This window comes from Theropithecus gelada, chromosome 16 (genome assembly GCF_003255815.1).
Source record: "Theropithecus gelada isolate Dixy chromosome 16, Tgel_1.0, whole genome shotgun sequence".
Taxonomy (NCBI): domain Eukaryota; kingdom Metazoa; phylum Chordata; class Mammalia; order Primates; family Cercopithecidae; genus Theropithecus; species Theropithecus gelada.
This window is the reverse complement of record NC_037684.1, coordinates 6,254,474-6,281,889: the sequence shown is the minus strand read 5'-3', so window position 1 is coordinate 6,281,889 and position 27,416 is coordinate 6,254,474. Positions and strand designations below refer to the sequence as shown.

The 27,416-nt window shown below is 41.9% G+C and overlaps 1 protein-coding gene and 1 pseudogene across 9 annotated transcripts in view; one reads left to right on the top strand and one right to left on the bottom strand.

Moving 5' to 3' along the window:
* The first annotated feature begins 9,908 nt into the window (after positions 1-9,908).
* On the top strand, positions 9,909-11,307 carry LOC112609253 (annotated as a pseudogene). The gene is made up of 3 exons (XR_003116177.1): positions 9,909-10,002; positions 10,309-10,587; positions 11,285-11,307. The product of XR_003116177.1 is annotated as a ubiquitin-like protein 5 (transcript).
* Positions 11,308-13,187: 1,880 nt separating this feature from the next.
* Positions 13,188-27,416, bottom strand: part of RHOT1 (ras homolog family member T1) — an 83,491-nt gene continuing 69,262 nt past the window's right edge. For 7 of the 8 annotated variants that reach the window (XM_025362171.1, XM_025362172.1, XM_025362174.1 and 4 more), the window contains one exon: positions 13,188-14,298. In XM_025362171.1, the coding sequence (XP_025217956.1) occupies positions 14,181-14,298 (118 nt within the window). In that variant the 3' untranslated portion in view covers positions 13,188-14,180. Of the gene's footprint in view, positions 14,299-18,061; positions 18,200-27,416 lie in introns of all 8 variants that reach the window. The other variant, XR_003116201.1, reaches the window with a different exon arrangement.

Genomic DNA, 27,416 nt, shown 5'->3' with positions numbered 1-27,416 from the left:
GGGGTGAGGAGTGAAGGAGGAAAATTGAAGAGCTAACAAATCCAGATGCTTCTAAATACTTCTCCATCTTTGTCCTGGCAAGAGGTCAAAGCACTTGAGGAACTCCTCCTCCCTAGGGCCTCAGACTGTACCCTGAAAGTAGAAGCATGCTGGCACACATTTTCATCTTGCAGTTCCAGAATTTCCTATGCTGGACTGTCCTCTACAAGGGCTCAGGAATAATTTCTTAACCAGGAAGGCACCTCCTCCTCCACCTACTGCTTGAAACACTGTAGGGGTCCCCTCAGGTCATTGTCAGCTGAGGTCCTGTTTCTCTAGGACTTTGAGAAATCAAAGGACAGATGACTCATTAATGAGCAAAATAATTTATCTCCTGTGACAGGCATTTTACCTTGTCTGCCATAACCCCATACTCTCTCTTGGAAGGATTTGTTTGCCTTTATTGTTTCTACTTTTGAGAAGGGTCATCCAAATAGAGCCATCCTGCCTATAAAATGAACGGGGATCCAACCCATTAGCTGGGAATTTAAGAACTCACGTTGAGGCTGGGCGCAGTGACTCAAGCCTGTAATCCCAGCACTTTGGGAGGCCGAGACGGGCGGATCACGAGGTCAGGAGATCAAGACCATCCTGGCTAACACGGTGAAACCCCGTCTCTACTAAAAAATACAAAAAACTAGCCGGGCGTGGTGGCAGGCACCTGTAGTCCCAGCTACTCGGGAGGCTGAGGCAGGAGAATGGCATAAACCTGGGAGGCGGAGCTTGCAGTGAGCTGAGATTCGGCCACTGCACTCCAGCCTGGGTGACAGAGCGAGACTCCGTCTCAAAAAAACAAAAAAAAAAGAAAAAAGAAAAAAAAAAAAGAACTCATGTTGAATGTGTCAAGATAGGCACATTGGGTATCCCCTTATTGTAGGCACCCCTTAAATATCTCAAAGATGAAAGAAGTGGATACCATCCCACCAAGCACCCCTGCACAGTGTGAACTCACCTAAGGTGAGAACTGCCTGCTCACCGAAATCTTTATCTGTCAATTCCCTGCCTCCACCCCTGACCTAAGTTTGCTTGGAATGTCAGCATCTAGGGATTTCTTTTTTGTTCCTGAGATCTTTAGTTAAAATACAATGTAAGCAGCACTTGAACTATTTCTTGGCGGTAGCAACTGAAAGCTAATCTTTATAGGAATGTAGCTTAAGGAGCAGAAACCATATTGGGTTGGGTGAACAACTAGAGAACTAAGTGTCTTCTTTCTCTGAAGCATCTACTGAAGCAACACATATGGTTGTCCCTGTCTCTCACACCCTCCAGAACCCACATTTTCTGTTCTAAAATTTATGATCCACAAAGAGAAAAGCAGTTTAAACATTTGATCTAGCATAAATATAAGCTCAGCAGAGGGAGCGCGGCAAGAGGTTCTAAACATAGGTGGCTCCACAGCACAGAGAAACCAGCCAGGAGACACCCAGGCAAGCGTCCTTGGCTGACTTCCCAGGTCCCTTGGCTTTGGGCTTTCCATGGTCCTGGCCACATAAGGAAGGCTCTCTCTGCGGGTAACAGGCATCTCCTAATTCTTTCTAGCTGCCTGCTGCCCTGGTAGGGCCTCTTCATTTGGGCTTGGGAGGTCATTTTTGGCAAACAGTAACTCTTACTCCCAAAATGTGGATCCTAAAATGTGGAAGAATCCTGATAACAATGTAAGATGCTACAGCTGCACCTGGATGGCGGCAGAGTTATAATCTGGTACATGTTTCAGCTGCCACTTATACATAACAGGTGAGCACAGCGTTCCTGCTGCTTGAAATGAACACCCATTCTGTTCCAAGCACATTATTACATGGCATATTTTTTTTTTTTTTTTTTTTTTTTTTTTTTGAGACGGAGTCTCGCTCTGTCGCCCAGGCTGGAGTGCAGTGGCCAGATCTCAGCTCACTGCAAGCTCCGCCTCCTGGGTTCACGCTATTCTCCTGCCTCAGCCTCCCGAGTAGCTGGGACCACAGGCGCCGCCACCTCGCCTGGCTAATTTTTTCTATTTTTAGTAGAGACGGGGTTTCGCCGTGTTAGCCAGGATGGTCTTGATCTCCTGACCTTGTGATCCGCCCGTCTCGGCCTCCCAAAGTGCTGGGATTACAGGCTTGAGCCACCGCGCCCGGCCTGCATATTTTTTTAAATTCAGCTGCACTTTGACAGTTTTTATAGAAAGTATGTGTCTCAATTTTTATATACCAAACTGGAGGGAATTTATCCAGTGAGGTGATTACTGATCTCCAGCCCCAGAACCCAGAAGCGTGAGGCACACAGGCACCTGAACTCTTCCAGGCCAAATGAAACTAACTAAACGCTCTTTTGTTTTGTTTTGTTTTGTTTTGTTTTGTTTTGTTTTGAGACGGAGTCTCGCTCTGTCGCCCAGGCTGGAGCGCAGTGGCCAGATCTCCGCTCACTGCAAGCTCCGCCTCCCAGGTTCACGCCATTCTCCTGCCTCAGCCTCCCAAGTAGCTGGGACTACAGGTGCCCGCCACCACGCCTGGCTAATTTTTTGTATTTTTAATAGAGACGGGGTTTCACCATGTTAGCCAGGATGGTCTTGATCTCCTGACCTTGTGATCCTCCCACCTTGGCCTCTCAAAGTGCTGGGATTACAGGTGTGAGCCACCACACCCGGCCTAAATATTCTTTATGTATGAATTGTTATGGTGCAAGGTGAACACTACCTCCTCCATAAAAGCTTTCTGGGAGCTCCTTAACAGGAGAAAATCCCCCCTCTGCTAGACTTCCCACTGCACTTGATTTTTTTTTTTTTTTTTTTTTTTTTTGAGGTGGAGTCTCGCTCTGTCGCCCAAGCTGTAGTGCAGTGGTGCAATCTCGGCTCACTGCAACCTCTGCCACCTGGGTTCAAGCGATTCTCCCACCTCAGCCTCCCGAGTAGCTGGGATTACAGGCACCCGCCACCATGCCTGGCTAATGTTTGTATTTTTGTAGAGATGGGGTTTCACCATGTTGGACAGGCTGGTCTTGAACTCCAGACCTCAGGTGATCCACCTGTCTCAGCCTCCCAAGGTGCTGGGATTACAAGGCGTGAGACACTGCACCCAGCCCGCACTTGATTTTATCTCTTATAGTTCTTATTTTTCTACCTAAATACTTATTTATGTATTACTTCTCCCTATTGTATCAGAAGATCTTTGAATCAGGCACCTCCCCCATAACTATTTCATCTCTATTTCTCACAACATACAGCCCAGCACTTTATACAAAGGAGGCTCCAAGTACATATTTCTGAAGGAAAGAATGACCAAGCAGAACAGAATCCCTTGTGATAAACTAAGTGTAGCAGTAGAAGAGAGATCACTGAGCCCCGGCCAAGAGGCCTAGTTGACCAGACGACTTGAAGAAAGGCTCAGACCCCAAGTCTGAGACCTGTGACCCCTGGCTCTGAATTGTGCAAGTTCCTGACATTCTGTCGTTGATTTTGTGGAAGCCCTTCCCCATAGCTCAGTTGTTTGAGCCAGCTCTGCAGGAAATATTTTGGTTGTCCTTTAGCTTTATTTCCTCACTCAGTCCAACAAGCTGCACTGACTTTCATAGAATTTTAAGGCAAATGGCTTAAAGTTCATTTATTTGTCCATTTACTCATTGATTCAAAACATATTTATTGAGCATCGACTATGTACCAAGTATTGTTCTAGGCCCTGAATATAAAGTGGTGATTAAGACAGTCAAAGCCCTACTCTTGTAGAGCCTACGTTGAAGCAGCAGGGAGACCCTCGACAAATGAAGGAACACATGTGGAAAAGGAAGGAAGGGAGGGAAAGCGGGAACGAGAGAGGGAGGGAGGGACAGAAGATAGTGGGGAGGGAGGGGGAGAGGGTATGAGAGAGGGAGAGAGGAAGAAGTAAGGGAGGGAGGGAGGGAGGATGGAAGGGTGGGAGGGAGGGAGGATGGGAATGAGACAGGGAGGGAGGATGGAAGGGAGGGAGGGATGGAGGATGGGAACGAGAGAGGGAGGGAGGGAGGATGGAAGGGAGAGAACGAGAGAGGATGAAAGGGAGGGAGGGAGGATGGCTGGTGGTGAGATGCTGACAATCAGGGTGATGTCAGATAGAGTTTTTGTTTGTTTGTTTTGAGACAGAGTCTCGCTTTGTCACCTAGAGAAGGGGTTTCACCATGTTGGTCAGGCTGGTCTTGAACTCCTGGCCTCAAGTGATCCACCCCCCCTCAGCCTCCCAACATGTTGGGATTACAGGTGTGAGCCACCACACCTGACCATCAGATTGAGTTTCTAGATGGTTTCTTTACACAGTCTGGAAAGGCTCCACTTTGAGGAGGTAACATTTAAATTGAGATGTAAGTGACAAGCATGAGGCAGCTTTGCAAAAAAAGAGGGAAAAGCATTTCAAGCAGAGAATAGCCGGTGCAAAGGCTCTGAAGGAAGCAGGCAATAGGTCTGCAAACTGAGATCAGAGAAGCAGGCAAGGAACAGTGCAGTCAGGCTTTAAAAAGCAGGACAAGGGCCAGGCGCGGTGGCTCATGCCTGTAATCCCAGCACTTTGAGAGGCCGAGGCAGGCAGATCACGAGGTCCGGAGATCGAGACCATCCTGGCTAACACGGTGAAACCCCGTCTCTACAAAAAATACAAAAAATTAGCTGGGCCCACGTGGAGGTGGGTGCCTGTAATCCCAGTTACTTGGGGGGCTGAGGCAGGAGAATCGCTTGAACCCAGGAGGCAGAGGTTGCAGTGAGCTGAGATAGCGCCATTGCACTCCAGCCTGGGCGACAAGAGTGAGACTCCATCTCAAAAAAAAAAAAAAAAAAAAAAAGTAAGAGGAAGTCAGGAAAAAGTGTAGTGAATGTGTGAAAACATATTCAGCCACTCATTCTCTAGATGGTATATAGAAGTGGCTGGATGGCACTAGAATTACGGAAATCCTGGAGGCAGATTACAGAAGCAGAGATGAAAAATATTAGTGACAAAACTTTATTCTAGGAGGTTCCCCCCATTAAAGCCCCTGACACAAGTACTTTTCCATTTATAAAATGTGAATAAATTTTAAGAGCATTTTTTTCAAAATTAACAACTTAAGAACAATTAAAAATCATAAAAAGTGCTTTTCAAAGAGTAGTTATAGCCTTACTTCCCCTCAGTTATCTGTACCTGAAATAAACCTAACCACGTGTCTGCACTCCTCTCAATAAACACATCAATTACCTAGTGACAGCTAGCAGAAATGAAAGCAGAATGCCTCAGAGGAAATGAAAGTCTTCCAGAAAATTTGCTTTGCCAACTTTAACCCTTTTTAGTTAAAGAGATGTCAAAACTGTTTAGTGGGGTTTTTCTTTCTTTCTCTTTTTCCCCTTAGGCCTGTTTCTTTTTGTTTTTTGTTTTCACAGAATATACTGCAAATTTACCAAAGGTAGGAAAAAAAAGGCCAGTCATTAGGTTGGCTCCTATAGTGGAAGGAGTACCAAACTGGGAAACAAGATACCCAGTTTCAGTCCTAGCTCGAGGACAAACTAATACTGTGGCTTTGAGTAAGTCACTTCTTGCTGTCACCTAGGCTGGAGTTCAGAGATCTGGGCTCACTGCAAGCTCCACCTCCTGGGTTCAAGCAATTCTCCTGCCTCAGCCTCCCGAGTAGCTGGGACTACAGGCGCCCACCACCATGCCTGGCTAATTTTTTGTATTTTTAGTAGGGACGTGATTTCACTGTGTTAGCCAGGATGGTCTCGATCTCCTGACCTTGTGATCTGCCCGCCTCGGCCTCCCAAAGTGCTGGGATTACAGGCGTGAGAAACCGCACCCGGCCATCACTTCTCGCCTTTTTGTGCTCCCTGTATGCTATGAAAGTATGGAGTTGGACAGATGACCTTTATACTATGTAAGCTATTTAAGCTCTGAAATATTGGCTTTAAAATTTAAAGAAATAAGAAGGATGATCACATGTTCATGCACACAAGGGGGTAAATTCCCCAGATAACTAGAGTTCAAACTAACCATTCTCATGGGATTCCTTTACTTTCCATGTATACCAGTTACACAACTGGACAACTGAAAACAAGCATGGATGAAGTGCCAAAAGAATAGTTCCACATGAGTCCTCAGAAGTGGAACCGATGCTCCCTTTACCTTCTAAGCATCAAACTGCTCTTTGAGGTTAATCCCACGGTGGCGGGCGCACCGTGCTCTTATGAGCAATATGATCAGTAAAAGTGAAAAAAATCAAACACTCCTACATCCACTCTTAGTTTTCACACAAACAAAACATGACTACAGTATTTTTAAGTTCTTCCTAATATTGAACCTTTTCACATTCCAAAACAATCAGGTAATTTTAAAAAATCATTAGTAAATGCTGCTGTGCATTTACTACTATATTTTCATCAGTTACAGGGGGTGTTTATCAAATCTGGCTGTCAGTTTCTGTACAGCACGTGAATGGTTTCCACTTTTTTGTTGCTGTTGTTGAGATGGAGTCTTGCTGGAGTGCAGTGATGTAATCTCGGCTAAGTGCAACCTCTGCCTCCTGGAGTCAAGCTATTCTCCTGCCTCAGGCTCCCGAGTAGCTGGGATTATAGGCATGCACCACCACATCTGGCTAATTTTTGTATTTTTAGTAAAGAAGGGGTTTCACCACGTTGCACTGGCTGGTCTCAAACTCTTGACTTCAGGTGCCCGCCTCGGCCTCCCAAAGTGCTGGGATTACAGGCGTGAGCCACCACGCCTGGCTAGTTTCCACATTTTTAGATGGTTAAGAAAATCAAAATAAGAATATTTTCTGGTACATAAAAATGACACAAAACTCACATCTCTGTGTCCATAAATGAAGTTTCATTAGAACGAAATCACTCATTTGCTTATATATTGTCTATGATTGTTTTCATGCTACAACAGAGTTAAGTAGTTGTGAAAGTCTCAAATACTTCCAATCTGGCCCTTTGCAGAAAAAGTTTGCGACTTATAATTTAAACTGCAGCCTATACATTCATGTTATCCTAATAAAACTCCTAAGAGTTGATTATAATACACTTATATGGGCTGGGCATGATGGCTCCTGCCTGTAATCAATCCTAGCACTTTGAGAGGCCGAGATGGCAGATCACCTGAGGTCAGGAGTTCGAGACCAGCCTGGCCAACATGGTGAAACCCCATCTCTACTAAAAATACAAAAATTAGGTGAGCATGGTGGCAGGCGCCTGTAATCCCAGCTACTCGGGAGGCTGAGGCAGGAGAATCGTTTGAACCTGGGAGGCAGAGGTTGCAGTGAGCCAAGATCATGCCATTGCACTCCAGCCTGGGCAACAAGAGCAAAACTCTGTCTCAAAAAAATTAAAAAAAAACTTGTATATAAACTATAAATAGGAAAATGCTGAAAGAGAAACACTGTTCTTGTGGAATTTGGAATTTTCAATGTATAAAAATAATATTGGCAATTCCTCCTTATGTGTACACAGCTGACATTCAGCTTTCAAACCCAGAAGGACTAACAATCTCTCGATTTCACCATTGGACCTCTGCAACTATCTATGCTAAAGAAGATAAAATTGGCCAGGCGTGGTAACAAAAATTAGCTGGGCATGGTGGCACATGCCTGTAATCCCGGCTACTCAGGAGGCTGAGGTGGGAGAATCACATGAAGCCGGGAGGCAGAGGTTTCAGTGAGCCGAGTGGTGCCACTGTGAGACTGTCTCAAATAAAATAAAATCTTACCTTCTAGGTAAGATACTTTCTGAACCCAAAATATCTGGGACAAACGGTCTGACAAGTCTGAGTGCCATGGGAGCAAGAGGATATTTTATGAAACTGAGATGCACTAGAGAAACCTAAAATACACAGCTGTGACACTCACAGGTCAGACTTCCACAGAGCTGAGGGCCAAGCAGGTTAACAGACACTTGCTTTCACTGACAGCGACTTTTGATAAAAAGTTAAAAAGACACGAATTACTTGTAACCTTAGGGGTTTAAATAAGTGTGTTATTGGACTGTGAATCTGGTGATAAAGGCATTGGAGAGGTCAAGCTGCCTGCATGGATCATTCTCATACTGTGAACATTAAATTTAGCATCTTGACATGTGGTATTTCTCAAAAAGTACCTAGTCTCAAATCAGTTTCCTAAAAACACATGGACTGTGAAAGTATGATTCAGGAATCTGGTATGTTGGTTAAAAAAACAAATAAAAAATAAGAAGTATTAAAGTATGAAGTCAAACATGTTAATGGAACTAGATCACACACTTATTTTTAGGATTTGCACATATATTTTAAAGGCATCTTTGTATTGACTTTTACTAGTGCAATTCAGACAAAAGGGACATCAAAGCTAACCTAACAGCCAATGATGGGCCAAAAAAAAAAAAAAAAAAAAAGCCAACCCAAGTTGCATTTTGAGGGCCTGTTTAGGAAAGATTTATGCTCTACCACACAGGTCAGGCACTTACCTCTGTTTCCCTCTTTTCATTATTCAGCTGCCTTCACAGATTGGGAAAGTTCTCATTTCATTCAAGACTGGCTCATCGGCCGGGCGCGGTGGCTCAAGCCTGTAATCCCAGCACTTTGGGAGGCCGAGACGGGCGGATCACAAGGTCAGGAGATCAAGACCATCCTGGCTAATCCGGTGAAAACTCGTCTCTGCTAAAAAATACAAAAAACTAGCCGGGCGAGATGGCGGGCGCCTGTAGTCCCAGCTACTCCGGAGGCTGAGGCAGGAGAATGGCGTGAACCCGGGAGGCGGAGCTTGCAGTGAGCTGAGATCCGGCCACAGAACTCCAGCCTGGGCGACAGAGTGAGACTCCGTCTCAAAAAAAAAAAAAAAAAAAAAAAAAAAAAAGACTGGCTCATCAGTATAGTTCTTTTTTCCTTTGTTTTTTTGAGATGAGGTCTCGCTCTGTTGCCCAGGCTGAAGAGCTGTGGCGTGATCTCAGCTCACTGCAACCTCCACCTCCTGAGTTCAAGCGATTCTCCTGCCTCAGCCCGCTGGGTAGCTGAGATTACAGGTGTGTGCTACCACACCTGGGTGTTTTTTTGTTTTTGTGGTTTTTTTGTGTGTTTTTTTTTTTTTGAGATGGAGTCTCGCTCTGTCGCCCAGGCTGGAGTGCAGTGGCCGGATCTCAGCTCACTGCAAGCTCTGCCTCCCGGGTTCACGCCATTCTCCTGCCTCAGCCTCCCGAGTAGCTGGGACTACAGGCGCCCGCCACCTCGCCCGGCTAGTTTTTTGTATTTTTTAAGTAGAGACGGGGTTTCACCGTGTTAGCCAGGATGGTCTTGATCTCCTGACCTCGTGATCCGCCCGTCTCGGCCTCCCAAAGTGCTGAGATTACAGGCTTGAGCCACCGCGCCCGGCCTGTTTTTGTTTTTTTTAAAATTAGAGACAGTGTTTCACCATGTTAGTCAGGCTGGTCTGAAACTCCTGATCTCAAATGATCTGCCTGCCTTGGCCTCCCAAAGTGCTGGGATTACAGGCATGAGCCACTGTGCTCGGCCTCATCAGTATATTTCTTCTTTGATGCCTTTCCCTGGCAGGTGATGTGCATATATGCACTGATACCCAAAGTCCTACCACTTTCATAGGCCATTTCAGAATGGTCATGTGCTCCCCAAATTCCTAACATCAGTGCCCACTCCTACCGTAGCATTATTAGTGCCAACAATGCGGGAAATTGCTCATTTTTTGGTCAAATGTGAAAGAGAAAGACATGAATAGCAAGAAGCAACAGACGCCTGATATAATAAATAAGGCTAAGTTACTACATTATGCTAGGACTACACATCTTCAAAGCAATGTTTCTTCACACAACTGCCTTATTATTCATTAAGACACTGTAGTAAACGGCCTCGAATTGTCCATTTGAAAGACAATGTTGAGGAGCTAGTGGTGTCGACAGGTTCCAGGCGATTCGAGCTCCAGCTAGGACGATGGAGGTTGTTTGCAACGACCATCTGGGGAAGAAGGTCCATGCTAAATGCAACACGGATGATACCATTGGGGACCTTAAGAAACCGATTGCAGGCCGGGCGCGGTGGCTCATGCCTGTTATTCCAGCACTTTGGGAGGCCGAGGTGGGTGGATCACGAGGTCAGGAGATCGAGACCATCCTGGCTAACACGGTGAAACCCCGTCTCTACTAAAAATCAAAAAATTACCCGGGCGTGTGGTGAGCGCCTGTAATCCCAGCCACTGGGAGGCTGAGGCAGGAGAATGGCATGAACCCAGGAGGTGGAGCTTGCAGTGAGCCCAGATCGCACCACTGCACTCCAGCCTGGGCAACAAGGCGAGACTCCGTCTCAAAAAAAAAAAAAAAGAAACCGATTGCAGCCTAAACTGGTACCCGCTGGAACAAGATTGTCCTGAAGAAATGGTACACGATTTTTAAGGACAATGTGTCTCTGGGGGACTATGAAATCCACGATGGGATGAACCTGGAGCTTTATTATCAAAAAATGAGAATGCTCTTCTTCCTACTGCCCCACTCTCCTCTCCCATCCTCACCCCCACACTGGGATAGATGCTTGTTTGTACAAGCTCACCTTAATAAAGACTTAGATGTTGAAAAAAAATTTTTAAAAAAGACAATGCTTTGGGAAGCTGAAGCAGGCAGATCACTTGAGGTCAGGAGTTTGAGACCAGCCTGGCCAACATGGTGAAACTCCGTCTCTACTAAAAATTAAAAAAAAAAAAATTAGCCGGGCACGGTGGCTCACACCTGTAATCCCAGCACTTTGGGAGGCCGAAGTGGGTGGATCATCTGAAGTCAGGAGTTCAAGACCAGCCTAGCCAACATGGCAAAACCCCGTCTCTACTAAAAATACAAAAATTCGCCAGGCATGGTGATGATGCGTGCCTGTAATCCCAGCTCCTCGGGTGGCTGAGGCAGGAGAATTGCTGGAACCTGGGAGGCGGAGGTTTCAGGGAGCCAACATTGTGCCACTGCACCCCAGCCTATGGGTAACAGAGCAAGACTGTCTCAAAAAAAAAAAAAAAAAAAAAAAAAAAAAAATTAGCCAGCCATGGTGGTGGGCGCCTGTAGTCCCAGGTACTAGGGAGGCTGAGGTTGCAGTGAGCCATGAGCGTGCCACTGCACTCTAGCCTGGGTGACAGAGCAAGACTCTGTCTCAGAAAAAAAAAAAAAAGACAATGCAACTGGTGTAAAGTGAAAGATCTCCTTTCGACTCTCAAGTTTCTATTTTCTTCATTTCTCCTTAGTATTCTTAAAGCTTGCATCTCCTGAGCAAACTGTAAAAGCCAGAAGAAGCCTTTTCTTGTGTTCACATTATTTTCTCACATTCACTAGTCTCTAAAGTAGATGCAAAATGAAGAAAAATAGGCCAGCTCTGGTGGCTCATACCTATAATCCCAGCACTTTGGGAGGCTGAGGCAGAAGGATCACTTGAGCTCTGGAGTTTGAGACCAGCCTGTGCAACAGAGTGAGACCTCATCTCTACTAAAAGTATTTTTTTAAAATTTGCCAGGTGTGGTGGCACATGTCTGCAGTCCCAGCTACTTGGAGGCTGAGGAGGGTGGATCACTTGAGCGCACAACGTCAAGGTTGCAGTGAGCTGTGATTACGCTCCTGCATTCCAGCCCTGGCAACAGAGCAAGACTCTGTCTCGAAAAGAAAGAAAAAACCGCTATGTGCCTGTAGGTTAAAGATGAGAAAACAGTGAGCATTCCCTCTACTAACCCACCCCACCTGGAGTGATTGACAAGCGAGGAAAGGGGCTAGCTTAGCAAGGGAGTGTGTCCAGAGCAAGCGCAAGATAGGGCAGCTGCTCCCTCCCTTCTTTTGAACCAAAGAAATGTAAGTTCCCCAAATGAAAAGATGGAGGGAGAGTATCTAAATATATAAACACACCACTCATTAACTCTTGGTAAGCTAGCTTCTTTCCTCTGCTCCTCACAAACGCAACAACCTATAAAGCATTTAAAGCAGTATTTCAGACAAACTAGAAAAGAGCTTGGAAAAAATTAACTGTCATTGTAAACTATACAACTGACATAAATTTGGTAAGTGGGAAATTCTCAGAAAATAATAAAAATGAGGAGTCAGGCCAGGTGTGGGGGCTCACACCTGTAATCCCAGCACTTTGGGAGGCTGAGATGGGAGGACTGCTTGAGCCCAGGAGTTCAAGGATGCGGTGAGCTATGATCGTGCCACTGCACTCCAGCCTGAGCAACAGAGTGAGACCTTGTCTTATAAAAAAATAAATAAAAATAAAAAATGAAGTGTCTATGTTATTTTGCAAGCCAGTAAGTGATACTGTTACTAGTTGCTCAAGAGGTGTGATCTTGTAAGAAAATGTCCCTTAGAACAGCAAAGGGGAAAAATCATGTTAAAGGAGAAAATAAACATGCAAACAACAGTAGAAACCACATTAATTAGCTATGTGAAGGGGAAAACAATTGGCCTTTTACCAGAATAGACTTCTCTACAACTTTTAAATAAATATCCTCTTACATGTATGCATCGTACTTGACTGTTTTCCTAATGATTTTTTTTTTTTTTTTGAGATGAAGTCTTGCTCTGTTGCCCAGGCGGAGTGTAGTGGTATGATCTCGGTTGACTGCAACCTCTGCCTCCTGGGTTCAAGCAATTCTCCTGCCTCAGCCTCCGGAGTAGCTGAGATTACAGGCATGCGCCACCACACCTGGCTAATTTCTTGTATTTTTAATGGAGACGGGTTTTTGCCGTGTTGGCCAGGCTGGTCTTGAACTCCTGACCTCAAGTGATCTGCCTGCCTCAGCCTCCCAAAGTGCTGGGATTACAGGCGTGAGGCATCACAACTGACTCAGCATTTTTTTTTTTTTTTTTTGAGATGTAGTTTCACTCTTGTTGCCCAGGCTGGAGTGCAATGGCGCAATCTCAGCTCACCGCAAACTACACCTCCCAGGTTCAAATGATCTCCTGCCTCAGCCTCCCAAGTAGCTGGGATTACAGGCATGTGCCACCATGCCCAGCTAATTTTTTGTATTTAGTAGAGACAGGTTTTCACCATGTTGGTCAGGCTAGTCTCGAACTCCTGATCTCAGGTGAGCCACCCACCTCGGCCTCCCAAAGTGCTGGGATTACACGATTGAGCCACCACTCCCTACTGAGTATTCCTTTTACACAAACAATTCTCAATATGAGAGACAGAAACCAGAGGACTTCACTCACATCTGTATAGAAATACTTCAGAAGACAAAAGAACTCAAGATCACAGTACACAGCAGTTATTTATTTAAATACTTGAAAAGGCGGATGATGGAAAAAATAGGTTTATCATGAGAGTTTATATTCATTAGATTTATCATTTAAAAAATTACTGCCTCTAGGTTATCCTAGCCTGATATAGAACACTTGGTGACACATGCAGTTACTGTAATAGACTATAATAGACACAGCCATTATAGAATGATTTACTCTTGGGAGGAAATTCAACAGTAGTAAGGGTGACTCTTTATTTAAACTAAAAACATTGGTAATATACAAATTGTTTTTTTTTTTTCATTTCATTGAAAGGGCTATAAAATTCAACATACTGACAAAAGAAGCAACATAATCACATAGATAACGTCTCTGCTAATTGCTTTTACCTTACTTCACCCTTAAAGGTGAGCTGCACACTCAGCTACACAATTTTCTAGACTGTGCGATGGCTTCAAGGCTGGCCTACCACAACTGACTGAAAAAAAGTCATGTTGGTAAGCTGACACTGCTTATGTTTTTAAAAACGGAGAGAGAATGGCAAATTGTGCCTCATGTCCTTATAGAACCCAAAGGATCATTCTGAGTAAATGTGAAATAAATAAAGTGTTCCATGAGTAAATACAATCTCTGGGCTAACTTAAACCTAGGAGAGTGAGTCAAGTGAGCACTAACAATACCATTTAGAAATGTCTAGAAACACCATTTCTAGAACTCAGCTTGGGAGACCATATCTTACCTGAATATGTACATATATTTACAAAATATTCCCTTTTGGCCTCTGGAATTTAGCCATTTTAGTTTGGCTGTTAGCTGTTTTCTTTCCATATGCTAGCCAATACTGCAGTTATAACTATCATTAAAATACTCTTATGCATGAATTACAAATATTAATAAAGTAACTCTGCATGTATAAATATCTCAATATTTCTAGCAGAACTTAAAGCATTCAGAATGTACATAAAAGTATTTGTTTTTGGTAGGGCCAGTATTTCTTTTTATATCATCGCTGTTTCAGTAATGCTTTGTACATAGCAAAGCCCAAAACTGCAAAAACAGTAGCACCAAAACTTGCTCGAAGCCAAAACGTGGAGCTCTTGAGGTCAGCTTGTGTCACGTGCCTGTAGTCAGAAAATATAATTATTACTTAAAACATGATTAGTATGAAAACCTATACCAGTTATTTAGCAGTCTACTTTTAGGTAAGTATTAGTACACTTGTCAAGCTAATTGCATACAGTAATGTTTATCAAAAACATTGATCAATATAGCCATGTATATAATTACTTAATCATTACTTTAAGAAAATGACATAATGTAGACACTAATAAAGACAATTAGCTACTTTGTGGGAGTAGACATCCAAATTTGTAAACGTTTTTTTCACACGGGAAATAAAGAAGTTAGACAAATCAATCTAGCATTTTATAATACCATCATGGTCCTTCAAAATGAAAATTAAGGTGGTGTTCCCACAATTTTGAGGATCATATTCATGGTTAAATAATGTGCAATCTCCTATCCCCAGGAACTGAAAGCTATTTTGTAAGCAGTTAAGTGACAAGTGACAATACTTTTCTAAGAGAAATGATTAAAGTCAACTTTGGAAACACTGAGCCTCATAAAAATTTACAAAAAACACCACCCCAAAAAACCAAAAGGGGGAGGGGAAGATTTATCAGTTTGCATTAATTTGGTTACTGCTAATTAAAGAGAAAAAAAAACAATCCCTGGTGTTAGTCAGACAGGCAGTGATAATGGTACCAACTAACGGACATAATGTAACGTGATGGATTGAAAGGCAATGACATAAAGGAAGCCATAGTATGCATGACAAGGGACAGCCTGTACCACAAACTGAGTTGTGAGCATGCTTAGTAAGTACCCTCAAGAGTCTCAAGTATGACAGCTTACCATGAAGAGGATAAAGCTCTAAAGAAAAGGTCAGAACATTTTATTTAAATGTCACTGAAGTCTTAGTTACTAAGTGAACACAATTGAGATGATGTAGAAAACTTAAAAAATTGGCCGGGTGCAGTGGCTCATGCCTGTAATCCCAGCACTCTGGGAGGCCAAGACGGGTGGATCACCTGAGGTCAGGAGTTCGAGACCAGCCTGGCCAACGTGGTGAAACCCTGTCTCTACTAAAAATATAAAAATTAGCCGGGCATGGTGGTGGGTGCCTGTAATCCCAGCTACTTGGGAGGCTGAGGCAGGAAAATTGCTTGAACCTAGGAGACAGAGGCTGCAGTGAGCCGACATGATGCCACTGCACTCTAGCCTAGGTGACAGAGTGAGACTCTATCTCAAAAAAAAAAAAAAAAGAAAGAAAACTTACAAAATTAAGAGCTTAGAGAGACTGTCTAGTTTAGATTATTTTATAACTAAGTTAAACAGATTTGAAGCAAAAGTCAGATATCATTAAAAGACCAAGGTACTGACATATGCAAAAGAGTTAAGAGCCAAGAATTCAAACTGCACAAAACTACTTTGCCTCAGTAACAGTCAAAGTGAACAGATTAGTTATCACAAAATAGAGTCTGTACATCCCTAGGACAAAAGTCTACAACACAAGCTAGAGTGCTCCATGCTTAACACCACAACAAAGCAAGACACAACACTCCAATTCTCACCCTCACCAGTTTCTATTTTTAAAAAAATCACTCCTCACATAATTATTTCTTACAAAGCAAAGTGATATCACAGATTCATTCCAGCTTGCAAGTTAGTTTTTCCAACAGGCAGTGTTTCATTAAAAAAAAAGTCAGAGAAGAAAATGCTTAGGTTTTTCAAGTTGGAAAAATTCCAACTAGACCAACCCATTGGAAATGTTACCTGGCTTCAAGAAAAAGTGGACCATGAGATGACTCCATGAAGATGGAATCTTCTACAGAGCTGACAGCGTGCACCTGGTGAGTAATACTGCCTTCGTCGTCTGCTAACAGCATGGCACCCCACTCAGCTACCCGGGCTCTTAACCTTTTATATACATGCATACAGTTTGCAGTTCACAGCAGAGCTCACAAAAAAGGGGACTCAAAATAACATCTCTCAATTATGCATCCCACACATAAATTGAGTTGCCACACTATATGATGGATCTCATGTTTTCTATATTTAAAATAAATGTATTCTATAGCAAATTGCCAAACTTAAAAAAAAAACCTATCTGTATGTACTCTCTCAACAAACACACACACACCCACTCCAGACAAGGAAACCTAAAGCTGTTATATATATTCTCTAAACATCCCTATGAGTCTGGTCTTGGTACATCTGAAATACCAAGTCCTCTAAACCAACACCATAAGCAGTACCTGACAACATGTAGTAACCATAAGTATTCATCAGAAATGAGGTTAACGACTATTAGTCATGAAGTTTACAGATGATTATAACTTTGGATTATCAAAAACTACAAATATATATCTGTGAAAAAATTGAGTCCAACATCCCAAACTCATAGACCACCATGGATCTATGACAAAAGTAACAAAAGTTTACAACTCCTAGTCAATGCAGATGTATAGAATTTAAAGTCAGATCACAGGCTAAAGGTGCATTAGAGGTTTCTCTTCATCTTTGGTCTCCCTGTGATTATCACGCATCTGCACTGACGGATTTTTTTTATTTTATTTTAAAATTTTTACATTTAATTTTTTTATTTTTTATTTTTTTTTTGAGACTGAGTCTGGCTCTGTCGCCCAGGCTGGAGTGCAGTGGCCAGATCTCAGCTCACTGCAAGCTCCGCCTCCCGGGTTTACGCCATTCTCCTGCCTCAGCCTCCGGAGTAGCTGGGACCACAGGCGCCCGCCACCTCGCCCGGCTAGTTTTTTGTATTTTTTAGTAGAGACGGGGTTTCACCGTGTTAGCCAGGATGGTCTCGATCTCCTGACCTTGTGATCCGCCCGTCTCGGCCTCCCAAAGTGCTGGGATTACAGGCTTGAGCCACCGCGCCTGGCTTACATTTATTTTTTAACTTACGAGGGAAAAAGAATTAGGATTTAAGCTAACTATAATCACATTGAAATCAATCAAAACGATTTCTCATAAATAGTCTTCAAATATGGATATCTGTTTCACAGAGCTCCCTGTGGTTTTCTGTTTGTTTGTTTATAGAGATGAAGTCTCACTATGTTGTCCAGGCTGGTCTTGAACTCCTGAGCTCAAGCAATCCTTCCACCTTGACCTCTATAACTGCTGGAACTACAGGCTGGTCTCCCCTGTGTTTTAAGACACATGAAATAATATATTCTGACTGATCTTATTGCTTAGTTTTCTTTTGCATTTCAAGATTAATATAGATACATGTTCAAGATACAGCTAGTTTAAAACTTAAGGTAACTATTAACTTATAAAATATATTTCAATGGCTCCATCAATGTTACAGTAGCTATTTAAGACAATTTTAGACATGGAAAGTTACTTACAGAACTATTTTACACCTTTACCACCTGCATTTAAAGGCTGCACTACCAGGTTCTATTTATAAAAGAGAAAGCATTTAAAATGGAGGGCACATTTATCATTGCTTAACTGATACCATTTCAATAGAGAATAGTGTGGTCTCGCACGTATTCCAAAAGTATCAAAAACTAACTCATGTTTGTCCTTTCAGTTCTCAAACAGAGGCAAGTAACAGTTTCATAAAGCTTCTGGCTCATTTCTTTCTTTCTTTATTTTTATTTTTATTTTTTTGGAGACAGACGAATTCTCACTCTGTCACCCAGGCTGGAGTGCAGTGGCGTGATCTCAGCTCACTGCAACCTCCGCCTCCCAGGTTCAAGTGATTCTCCTGCCTCAGCCTTCCGAGTAGCTGGGACTACAGGTGCATGCCACCACGCCCAACTAATTTTTGTATTTTTAGTAGAGACAGGGTTTCACCATGTTGGCCACGACGGTCTCGATCTCCCGAACTCAAGTGATCCACCCACCTTGGCTTCCCAAAGGGCTGAGATTACAGGCGTGAGCCACCATGCCCAGCTGCTTCTGGCTCATTTCTAAACTTAAGCAGAAACAATTCTTCCACAGTTCAAAAGCATAATTCTTTCAAAATGACTTACAGAAAATACCATCTTAGAATAACTTACAGTATCTTATTGCATAGTTTTCTTTCTTTCTAAAGTTTATTTTCAAAGATAAAAAAAGTTAATATACACTCATTAGAAAATAAGGCAAAGTAAGAAAAAAAATCATTTATGTTACCCAAGGCAACAAATTAAAATGTCAGGTATTTCCTTTTAGACTTTTTTTTTTTTTTTTTGAGACAGAGTCTCACAATCTCAGCTCACTGCAACCTCCACCTCCCGGCTTCAAGTCATTCTTGTGCCTCAGGCTCCCGAGTAGCTGGGATTACAGGTGTGTACCACCATGCCCAGCTAATTTTTGGTATTTTTAGTAGAGATGGGTTTTCACCATGTTGACCAGGCTGGTCTCAAACTCCTGACCTCAAATGATCTGCCTGCCTCAGCTTCCCAAAGTGCTGGGATTACAGGTGTGAGCCACTGTGACCAGCCCCTTTTAGACTTTTTCTATGTATTTTTTACATAGCTGCAAACACAGTGTGTGTATAATTCTATATATTTTTCACACTTGTTATAAGGCATGGACTTCTTCATCAATTATGGAAACATTCTAAATAGCTGGATTATATTCTATTATCCTATTGCTGGCTATCTCCTTTTGTTTTATTATTTTACTTTTCAGAAACAGCGTCTTGCTGTGTCACCCAGGCTGGATAGTGCAGTGGTACAATCCTAGCTCACCGCAGCCTTGAACTGCTGAGCTCAAGTGATCTTCCTGCTTCAGCCACATAAGTAGCTGGGACTACAGGTGTATGCTATCATGCCTGGATAATTTTCATTTTTCTTGTAGAGATGGGGTCTTGCTATGTTGCACAGGCTAGTCTTGAACTCCTGGCCTCAGCCTCCCAAAGTGCTGGGATTATAGGCATAAGCCACCATGCCCAACCTGGCTATCTCCATTTATTTGTGGCTACAAAAAAAAGACTATCTTTCTACATAAAATTTTTCTCCATATTTAGGATGTTTTCGTTAAGATAGACTTCCCAGAATTAAATGTTACAAGGTCAAAAACGTGTATGTGTGTCTATGTAAAAAGGGTTTTTTCTAACCTAGTGATATATCAAAATCACCAAACTTTCCTACTCTATGTGGAATAAGATCATTTAGTTAAGCAGTATGTCTTTTTACAACATTAGAAATAATGACTAGCCGGGCGCGGTGGCTCAAGCCTGTAATCCCAGCACTTTGGGAGGCCGAGACGGGCGGATCACGAGGTCAGGAGATCGAGACCATCCTGGCTAACACGGTGAAACCCCGTCTCTACTAAAAAATACAAAAAACTAGCCGGGCAAGGTGGCGGGCGCCTGTAGTCCCAGCTACTCGGGAGGCTGAGGCAGGAGAATGGCGGGAACCCGGGAGGCGGAGCTTGCAGTGAGCTGAGATCTGGCCACAGCACTCCAGCCTGGGCGACAGAGCAAGACTCCGTCTCAAAAAAAAAAAAAAAAAAAAAAAAAAAAAAAAAAAAAAAAAAAAAAAGAACTAATGACTAAATGTTGAATATACCCCTGAGTAATCATTCACAGTTTGTTAGAGCTTTTAAGTTCTTAGTTGAAAATTACTGTGTCTGGGATGTTGGCTTTCTGGCTTAGAAGTGCTGAAGGCCCATAAATATATCAGACGTCAAGTTCTCCTTGACATAGGTGTAGGAGCCAACCAACACATCTGGACTTGGGTTTTATTAAGGCCGCTACTTAATAATGCAGAGAGAAGAAAATGTTGCAAAAATTCAGGTAATAAAGAGTTAAATGAATAACTGTGTGAACAGTCACACAAGGCATTTGCAGACTGGCCAAAATTCCTATGTACCTTTGCACTGAATATCTTTAGTGCAAGGGCATACAAAATACTTTTAATTAACCCTGCAACTTAAGGTGAATATAAAAACATGAACTGGCTGGGCACAGAGGCTCACACTGTAATCCCAGATCTTTGGGGGGCTGAAGTTGGAGGACTGCTTGAGGCCAGGAGTTCAAGACCAGCCTGGGCAACACAGAGGAAGGGTAAGAATTCAGAAATTGTTACCCAGATATCAATTAACCTTGTCTTAGACTGTAAGCTGTTATGCAGATGAAAAGAAAAGTTCAGTAGAAAATACTCAAAGGAAGCAAAACTGAGAGACTTTACTCAGAGGAGCTCCAGAGAGTCATTTTTATCAGTCTTCCCCACAATTTCTCAGAAATGTATTTGAATTTCCTATTTTTCACTCCTCATCTCACCATCTTATTCTTTCCAAAATACAACTAAGAGATGTACAAATGCACTAATGTGAATGGTCTTCTAATTTTACAACTCTATCCATATATATATATCTCAGGTATAGATTTTTAAGATAATACTCTAAAACAACCAACGTAACTGTAATGCGAGTGTATCTAAAGTTATCAGGGCACAGAGATATCATATTTAGCTTTTTCTTATTTGTAATTACGTATCTCAAGTTGAAAACTATACTGAGGTCACCAAACTACAGTGAATTTTTCTGTCTTTATTTATTTATTTAAAGACAGGGTCTTGCTCTTATTCAGGCTCGAATGCAGTGGCACGAACACAGCTCACTGCAGCCTCAACCTCCTGGGCTCAGGTGATCCTTCTGCCTTAGCCTCCCATGTAGCTGGGACCCCAAAAGCATGCTACCACATCTGGCTAATTTATGATTTTTTGTAGAGATGGGGGGTCTTAATACAACTTTGTTGCCCAGACTGGTCTGGAACTCCTGGGTTCACATAATCCTACTGCCTCAATCTCCAAAACTGCTGAAATTATGAGTGTGAAACACTGTGCCCAGCTCTATTTTTTTTTTTTTTTTTTTCAGACAGAATCTCATTGTGTCACCCAGGCTAGAGTACAGTGGCACAAACACAGCTCACTACAGCCTTGACCTCCTGGACTCAAGCAAACCTCTCACCTCAACCTCCTATATAGCTGGGACCACACGTGTGAGCCATCACACCCAGCTTTTTTTTTTTTTTTTTTTTTACTTTTTGTAGAGACAGGATCTCACTTTGTGACCCAGGCTGGTCCCGAACTCCTGAGCTCAAGTGATCCTCCTGCCTTGACCTCCCAAAGTGCTGGGATTAGAAGCATGAGCCACTGCACTTGGCCCTTTTCTATTTTCAAATATTCCACTTAAAAAAAAGTCTTCTGGCCGGGCGCGGTGGCTCAAGCCTGTAATCCCAGCACTTTGGGAGGCCGAGACGGGCGGATCACGAGGTCAGGAGATCGAGACCATCCTGGCTAACACGGTGAAACCCCGTCTCTACTAAAAAATACAAAAAAACTAGCCGGGCGAAGTGGCGGGCGCCTGTGGTCCCAGCTACTCGGGAGGCTGAGGCAGGAGAATGGCGTGAACCCGGGAGGCGGAGCTTGCAGTGAGCTGAGATCCGGCCACCGCACTCCAGCCTGGGCGACAGAGCCAGACTCAGTCTCAAAAAAAAAAAAAAAAAAAAAAAAAGTCTTCTGAGGCCGGGCATGGTGGCCCATGCCTGTAATCTCAGCATTTGGGAGGCAGAAGAAGCCAGATCACTTGAGGTCAGGAGTTCAAGATCAGCCTGGCCAACATGGTAAAACCCATCTCTACTAAAAATACAAAAAATTAGCCAGGTGTGGTGGTGCATACCTGTAATCCCAGCTACTTGGGAGCTGAGGCAGGAGAATCGCTTGAACCTGGGAGGTGGGGGTTGCAGTGAGCCGAGATAGGGCCACTGCACTCCAGCCTGGGCAACAAAGTCAGACTCTATCATAAAATAAAATAAAAAAATAAAATTAAAAATAAAATAAAATAAAATATTAGAAATTAAAAAAAAAAAAGTTCTGAACTCTCTGCTTTTATTTCTCCAAATGTTTCAATCTGGTGAAGTATTTTCTTTCTTTCTTTTTTTTTTTTTTGAGATGGAGTCTTTGCTCTGTCACCAGGTTGGAATACAGTGGTGCGATCTCAGCTCACTGCAACCTCCGCCTCCTGGGTTCAAGCAATTCTCCTGCCTCAGCCTCCTGAGTAGCTGGGACTACAGGTGCGCACCACCACGCCCAGCTAATTTTTGTATTTTTAGTAGAGATGGGGTTTCACCATGTTGGCCAGGATGGTCTCAATCTCTTGACCTCATGATCTGCCCTCCTTGGCCTCCCGAAGTGCTGGGATTACAGGCGTGAGCCACAGTGCCTGGCCATATTTTCTATATCTACTTTTAATAATAATGCCACTATAGCTAATAACAATTTTAATAAGGACAATTCTCCTAACTGAGCCAATAGGCATAAAATATCTCAATAGGATATTTATTAGGATAAATATTTAATAGGATAAATAGGTTAAGGAATCAATATACAGTCTCTAGCAGCTTCAACACAAACCATAAGCAAGCTGTTAACTGAGCATGCCTAAATAGTAACACACTTTGGGAAAGGACACGGGTGTGTACTAATGTCAAGAAATGCTTCACCAAGCATTAGAAGAATCTGAATTTACAGATGATCATGAATACAAAGGAAATGCTCCAATATCTATATGTTAACTAGTGATACTTAAAGATCACGTAAGACAAACTTCACCTTGTCATGTCCTTTAATATATTAACCAAATGACAAAAAATTTAAAAATTATAAGAAGCAGCAGCTTACTTAATGAAATCTATTAAACTCTTGTATAACTTTAAATATATAACTATGTATACAAATTCACGAACAATCTTATAAGGACCTTCATACAAGGGAATAAATAAGTTTCATAAGAAACTAACGGGCCGGGCGCGGTGGCTCAAGCCTGTAATCCCAGCACTTTGGGAGCCGAGACGGGCGGATCACAAGGTCAGGAGATCGAGACCATCCTGGCTAACACGGTGAAACCCCGTCTCTACTAAAAAAAATACAAAAAACTAGCCGGGCGAGGTGGTGGGCGCCTGTAGTCCCAGCTACTCGGGAGGCTGAGGCAGGAGAATGGCGTGAACCCAGGAGGCGGAGCTTGCAGTGAGCTGAGATCCGGCCACTGCACTCCAGCCTGGGCGACAGAGTGAGACTCCGTCTCAAAAAAACAAAAACAAACAAACAAACAAAAAAAGAAACTAACGCAGGACTTCCTTGGATAAAATATTTTACTATAACGTAATATTCCAAGGACTCTTAGATTTCCAACATTTAACAACATTAAGATTTTTAGAAACCTATCCTCTTCATAAGGCAATCCTATGAAAAAGCAGTTCATTTTTGTCTGACAATATTAAAATCCTTTTTTCAACAAAGGACTCCTATATTAAGTAATGAATTCACGCTACATAAAGGAAGAACTTGGGTGATTATTAAAGCAATATGGGTGAATGAAGTCAGTCATTAATGAATGGCTTAAATGTCACACACATATTTAATCTAAAAATACATTATAAATAGGGTAAAAAATGCAATAGGTATGCTGTCCATCACGCTTTTGGGCCTCTGTAAATACTCAGTGTGAACTATGCGCTTGGTTGTCAAACTCTAATGCTGCCACTGAACTTAAGAAGTAGCACGAACCAACAATGTATATGGCTAATGCAAATAATAAAATAGAATGAAAGAAATCCTAAAACCAAAATATGCACAAAGGAAATCACGCCCAAATAACAAACTGTAAAATAAACAATATTTGATTAAATAACAGGTTAGAGGAAGTGATGGGATTATACACAAAAACTTAGCTGGGAAGGAGATTGAGAGTATTAAAAAATTACTAAGTGACACAAACAAACAAATGAAAACAAACATCTAAAAAAAAGGACAAATTAAAGTTCACGACACACTACAATCTAGAAACATTCTCATGCAAAGCAGGAGTGTTCTCAAGTCAGAGTAATAAATACTTAATAAATAAAAATCCTGGGTAGTTCAAACCAACAATCAAGCTCATCTATATATAATCACTTTCAAATTTAAAAGATAGTTAAAATATAAAATATATTCAAAAGATCTTTTTCTCCAGTAATGTTATTTATACCACTTGAAATGAAAGCAGTCCCAAAGATTAAAATCATCTGACCACATGTTAATCATTCTCCAAATGTATTTAAATTCAAATAGTTCCAGTTATTCATAAATTAGTCTAAAGGAAAACATAAACCTATCCAGATCTAAGAGTGAGATCATAATTACCAAGAGAAAGATTACATGTGAGATAGATGTGTGTTTAATACTACTCTCACATGTCAAAGTCAATATACGTTCAATTAAATTGGAAATAATTTTTTTAATTATTTCTATATTTAAAATATATAATGTTAGTAAATAAGTTCAAGAAAAAAGACAATTTTTTTCTCATAAAAGAAAAAACACTTGCAGAAATTAACCTCTTGAAACTGCCTAAATTCATTATCAGGTTATATAGCACTTTTCTTTTTAGCATGAAGGACTAACATCACTGAAAATATAAGCAAAGTTAAAAAATGTTTTTCTTAGAGACATAATATTTAGAAAGATGCGTAAAAGCAGGTTCCATATCTTCTTCATTTTCAAATTTTGCCCCAGTTCACAGCAGGTTCCTATTCAAAGCAGGTACTTAAATTAAGTACTGTGAATGAATAAACCAAATCAAGGTGGGGTTAGGAGAGAGTAGGGTAATAAGAGAATGTGGCCTCAATCAAACATGTATCATATCTGGTAGCAATTTGTATTTCAGTGACCAAAATTTTTACAAGCACTCTAAAACAATTGCTGATTTGAGACCAATACTTGTCTACTAATTTAATTCTTTGCAGACATTCAGTGAAACTTTTTACTTAAATAAAAATGACGGCTGGGCGAGGTGGCGCACACCTGTAATCCCAGCACTTTGGGAGCCTGAGGCGGGCAGATCACCTGAGGTCAGGAGTTCGAGACCAGTTTGAAACACGGCGAAACTAAAAATATAAAAGTTAGCCGGGCAAGGTGGCACATGCCTGTGCTCCCAGCTACTCAGGAGGCTGAGGCACAAGAATCACTTGAACCTGGGAGGTGGAGGTTGCAGTGAGCTGAGATCATGCCACTGCACTCCAGCCTGGGTGGCAGAGTGAGACTCCATCTCAAAAAACAAACAAACAAACAAACAAACAAAAAAAGACAAGCCTTTTAGAACTGCTCTTTTACAATTCTAAATCAAACACTAAGCATGGTAGTTCTGATATCTAAAAACAAAGACTTAGGACCTAGTGGTAAGTGAGAACCCTCCCTATGAATAAACTACAGTGAAAAAGTTTTAAATGACTTTTACTTAATCAGTCTTTTTTGTGCTTAACATTAGGATATGTCTAACACAGGAAACCAATAGTGACCAACTAATAACAGCTGCCAAAACCTGAGAAGTTAACAGGGAAAAGTGGTTCCATTCTCATCCCACCACCCAATAACTTTTTCCAATTTTTCATGGGAAAGGAGTAAAATGGTGGTGGTGGTGATGGGACCAGAGACATTTTCATTCTGTAGGTGTCCTTTTCCTGGGCCTCCATTTTCACAACTAGGCCATACCTTAAGACTGAGGTTGCAAGCTGGTGGACCATAAGCATGCTTTGCTCTGATTAGTACTTTAAAAATTTGTTAATTAATTGCTAATCTCTAAATATCAGGAAATTTCACACCAAAGCCTTGATTTCCAGTCTCTTGTAAAACCAGAAAATCTGGCAACACCAGACCTGTACAACAACAAATGGCCAGAGCTGAGTGGTGGCTGCCTCTTTTAGACAGTGCCTGTCACAGTCCCCACCTCTCCTTGTTTCTTATACTTGGCCACCTTCATTCTTTTACATTATCCATCCAGGACCTGTGGGCACTGAGTTTTTGGCCCCCACCTACCTATCTTACTTACCTTTCATAAAGTAGAAGAAACTCCAGTATGCAGCCCCTAAAATTCCACTGTACTTCTCTTAAATAATTGAAATACTAACGGGGATAAGGAAGGAGCTGTTTGAAAAGTACACTGGATCCTCTACTTGTTGTTTTCATTCTTTCCATTCTTGATTACCAGATGTCAGGATGTGTGCTGACATTACCATTAAATTACTACCAGTTTATAAACAGGTATGACCAAAACTTACTGATTTCTCTTTGAGGGTCACTATATAATTTACTATGTGCAATTGTATTCATTTAATGCACAATCTATCCTATTTCATTTGAAAGCTAACTAAACCAATTTTATTTGAAAGCTAACTAAACCAATCTAGGAATAAAATTGTCACCAGGGACACAGACGATGAATCAATCTGTAATTATGGACAATCAAGAATTTCTAGAATAGGTAAAAAAAAAAAAAAATAGGTGGTTTGTGATCAGCAATTATGGGGAGCCAAAGTGAGTCCACCAAAATAAGATATCAAATAGATGTTGCTTGCTAATTAGATAAAATTATGATATTGGTAGATCAGAGGAATATGGAAGAAATTATATACTGATTTTAGAAAAATCCTTCATGAAATATCTGATAAGATAGGAAGATAAAATGTGGGCTGGATAATAGCATATTTTTCATTGACTGAAAAATCCTTTCCCAAGAATTTTGAACCTGTCATTATACTATAGGGCTTGCTCAGTTTAGTACTCTCCCTCTTTCCAACCTCTGGGTATTCAACATCTTTTTTTTTTTTTTTATCAGTAACTTGAAAGACAGTACATATCTACCAAATTTGCAAACAGCACAATGCTTAGAGAGATATATAATGGGACAAATGACAGAAATAATGTTCGAAATGATTGAACTAGAACAAATGGATCAAAAAGAAGAATATGACATTTAATAGAGATATGTATGTATCTGCATTTAGATTTAAAGCATCAACTAAAAAATGCCAAATACACAATTAGAAAGGAGGAGACATCTGTCTCTTCATATGAAAAACATCTGACTTTAGCCGGGCGCGGTGGCTCAAGCCTGTAATCCCAGCACTTTGGGAGGCCGAGACGGGCGGATCACGAGGTCAGGAGATCGAGACCATCCTGGTTAATATGGTGAAACCCCGTCTCTACTAAAAAGTACAAAAAAACTAGCCGGGCAAGGTGGCGGGCGCCTGTAGTCCCAGCTACTTGGGAGGCTGAGGCAGGAGAATGGCGTGAACCCGGGAGGCGGAGCTTGTAGTGAGCTGAGATCCGGCCACTGCACTCCAGCCTGGGCGACAGAGCGAAACTCCGTCTCAAAAAAAAAAAAAAAAAAAAAAAAAGAAAAA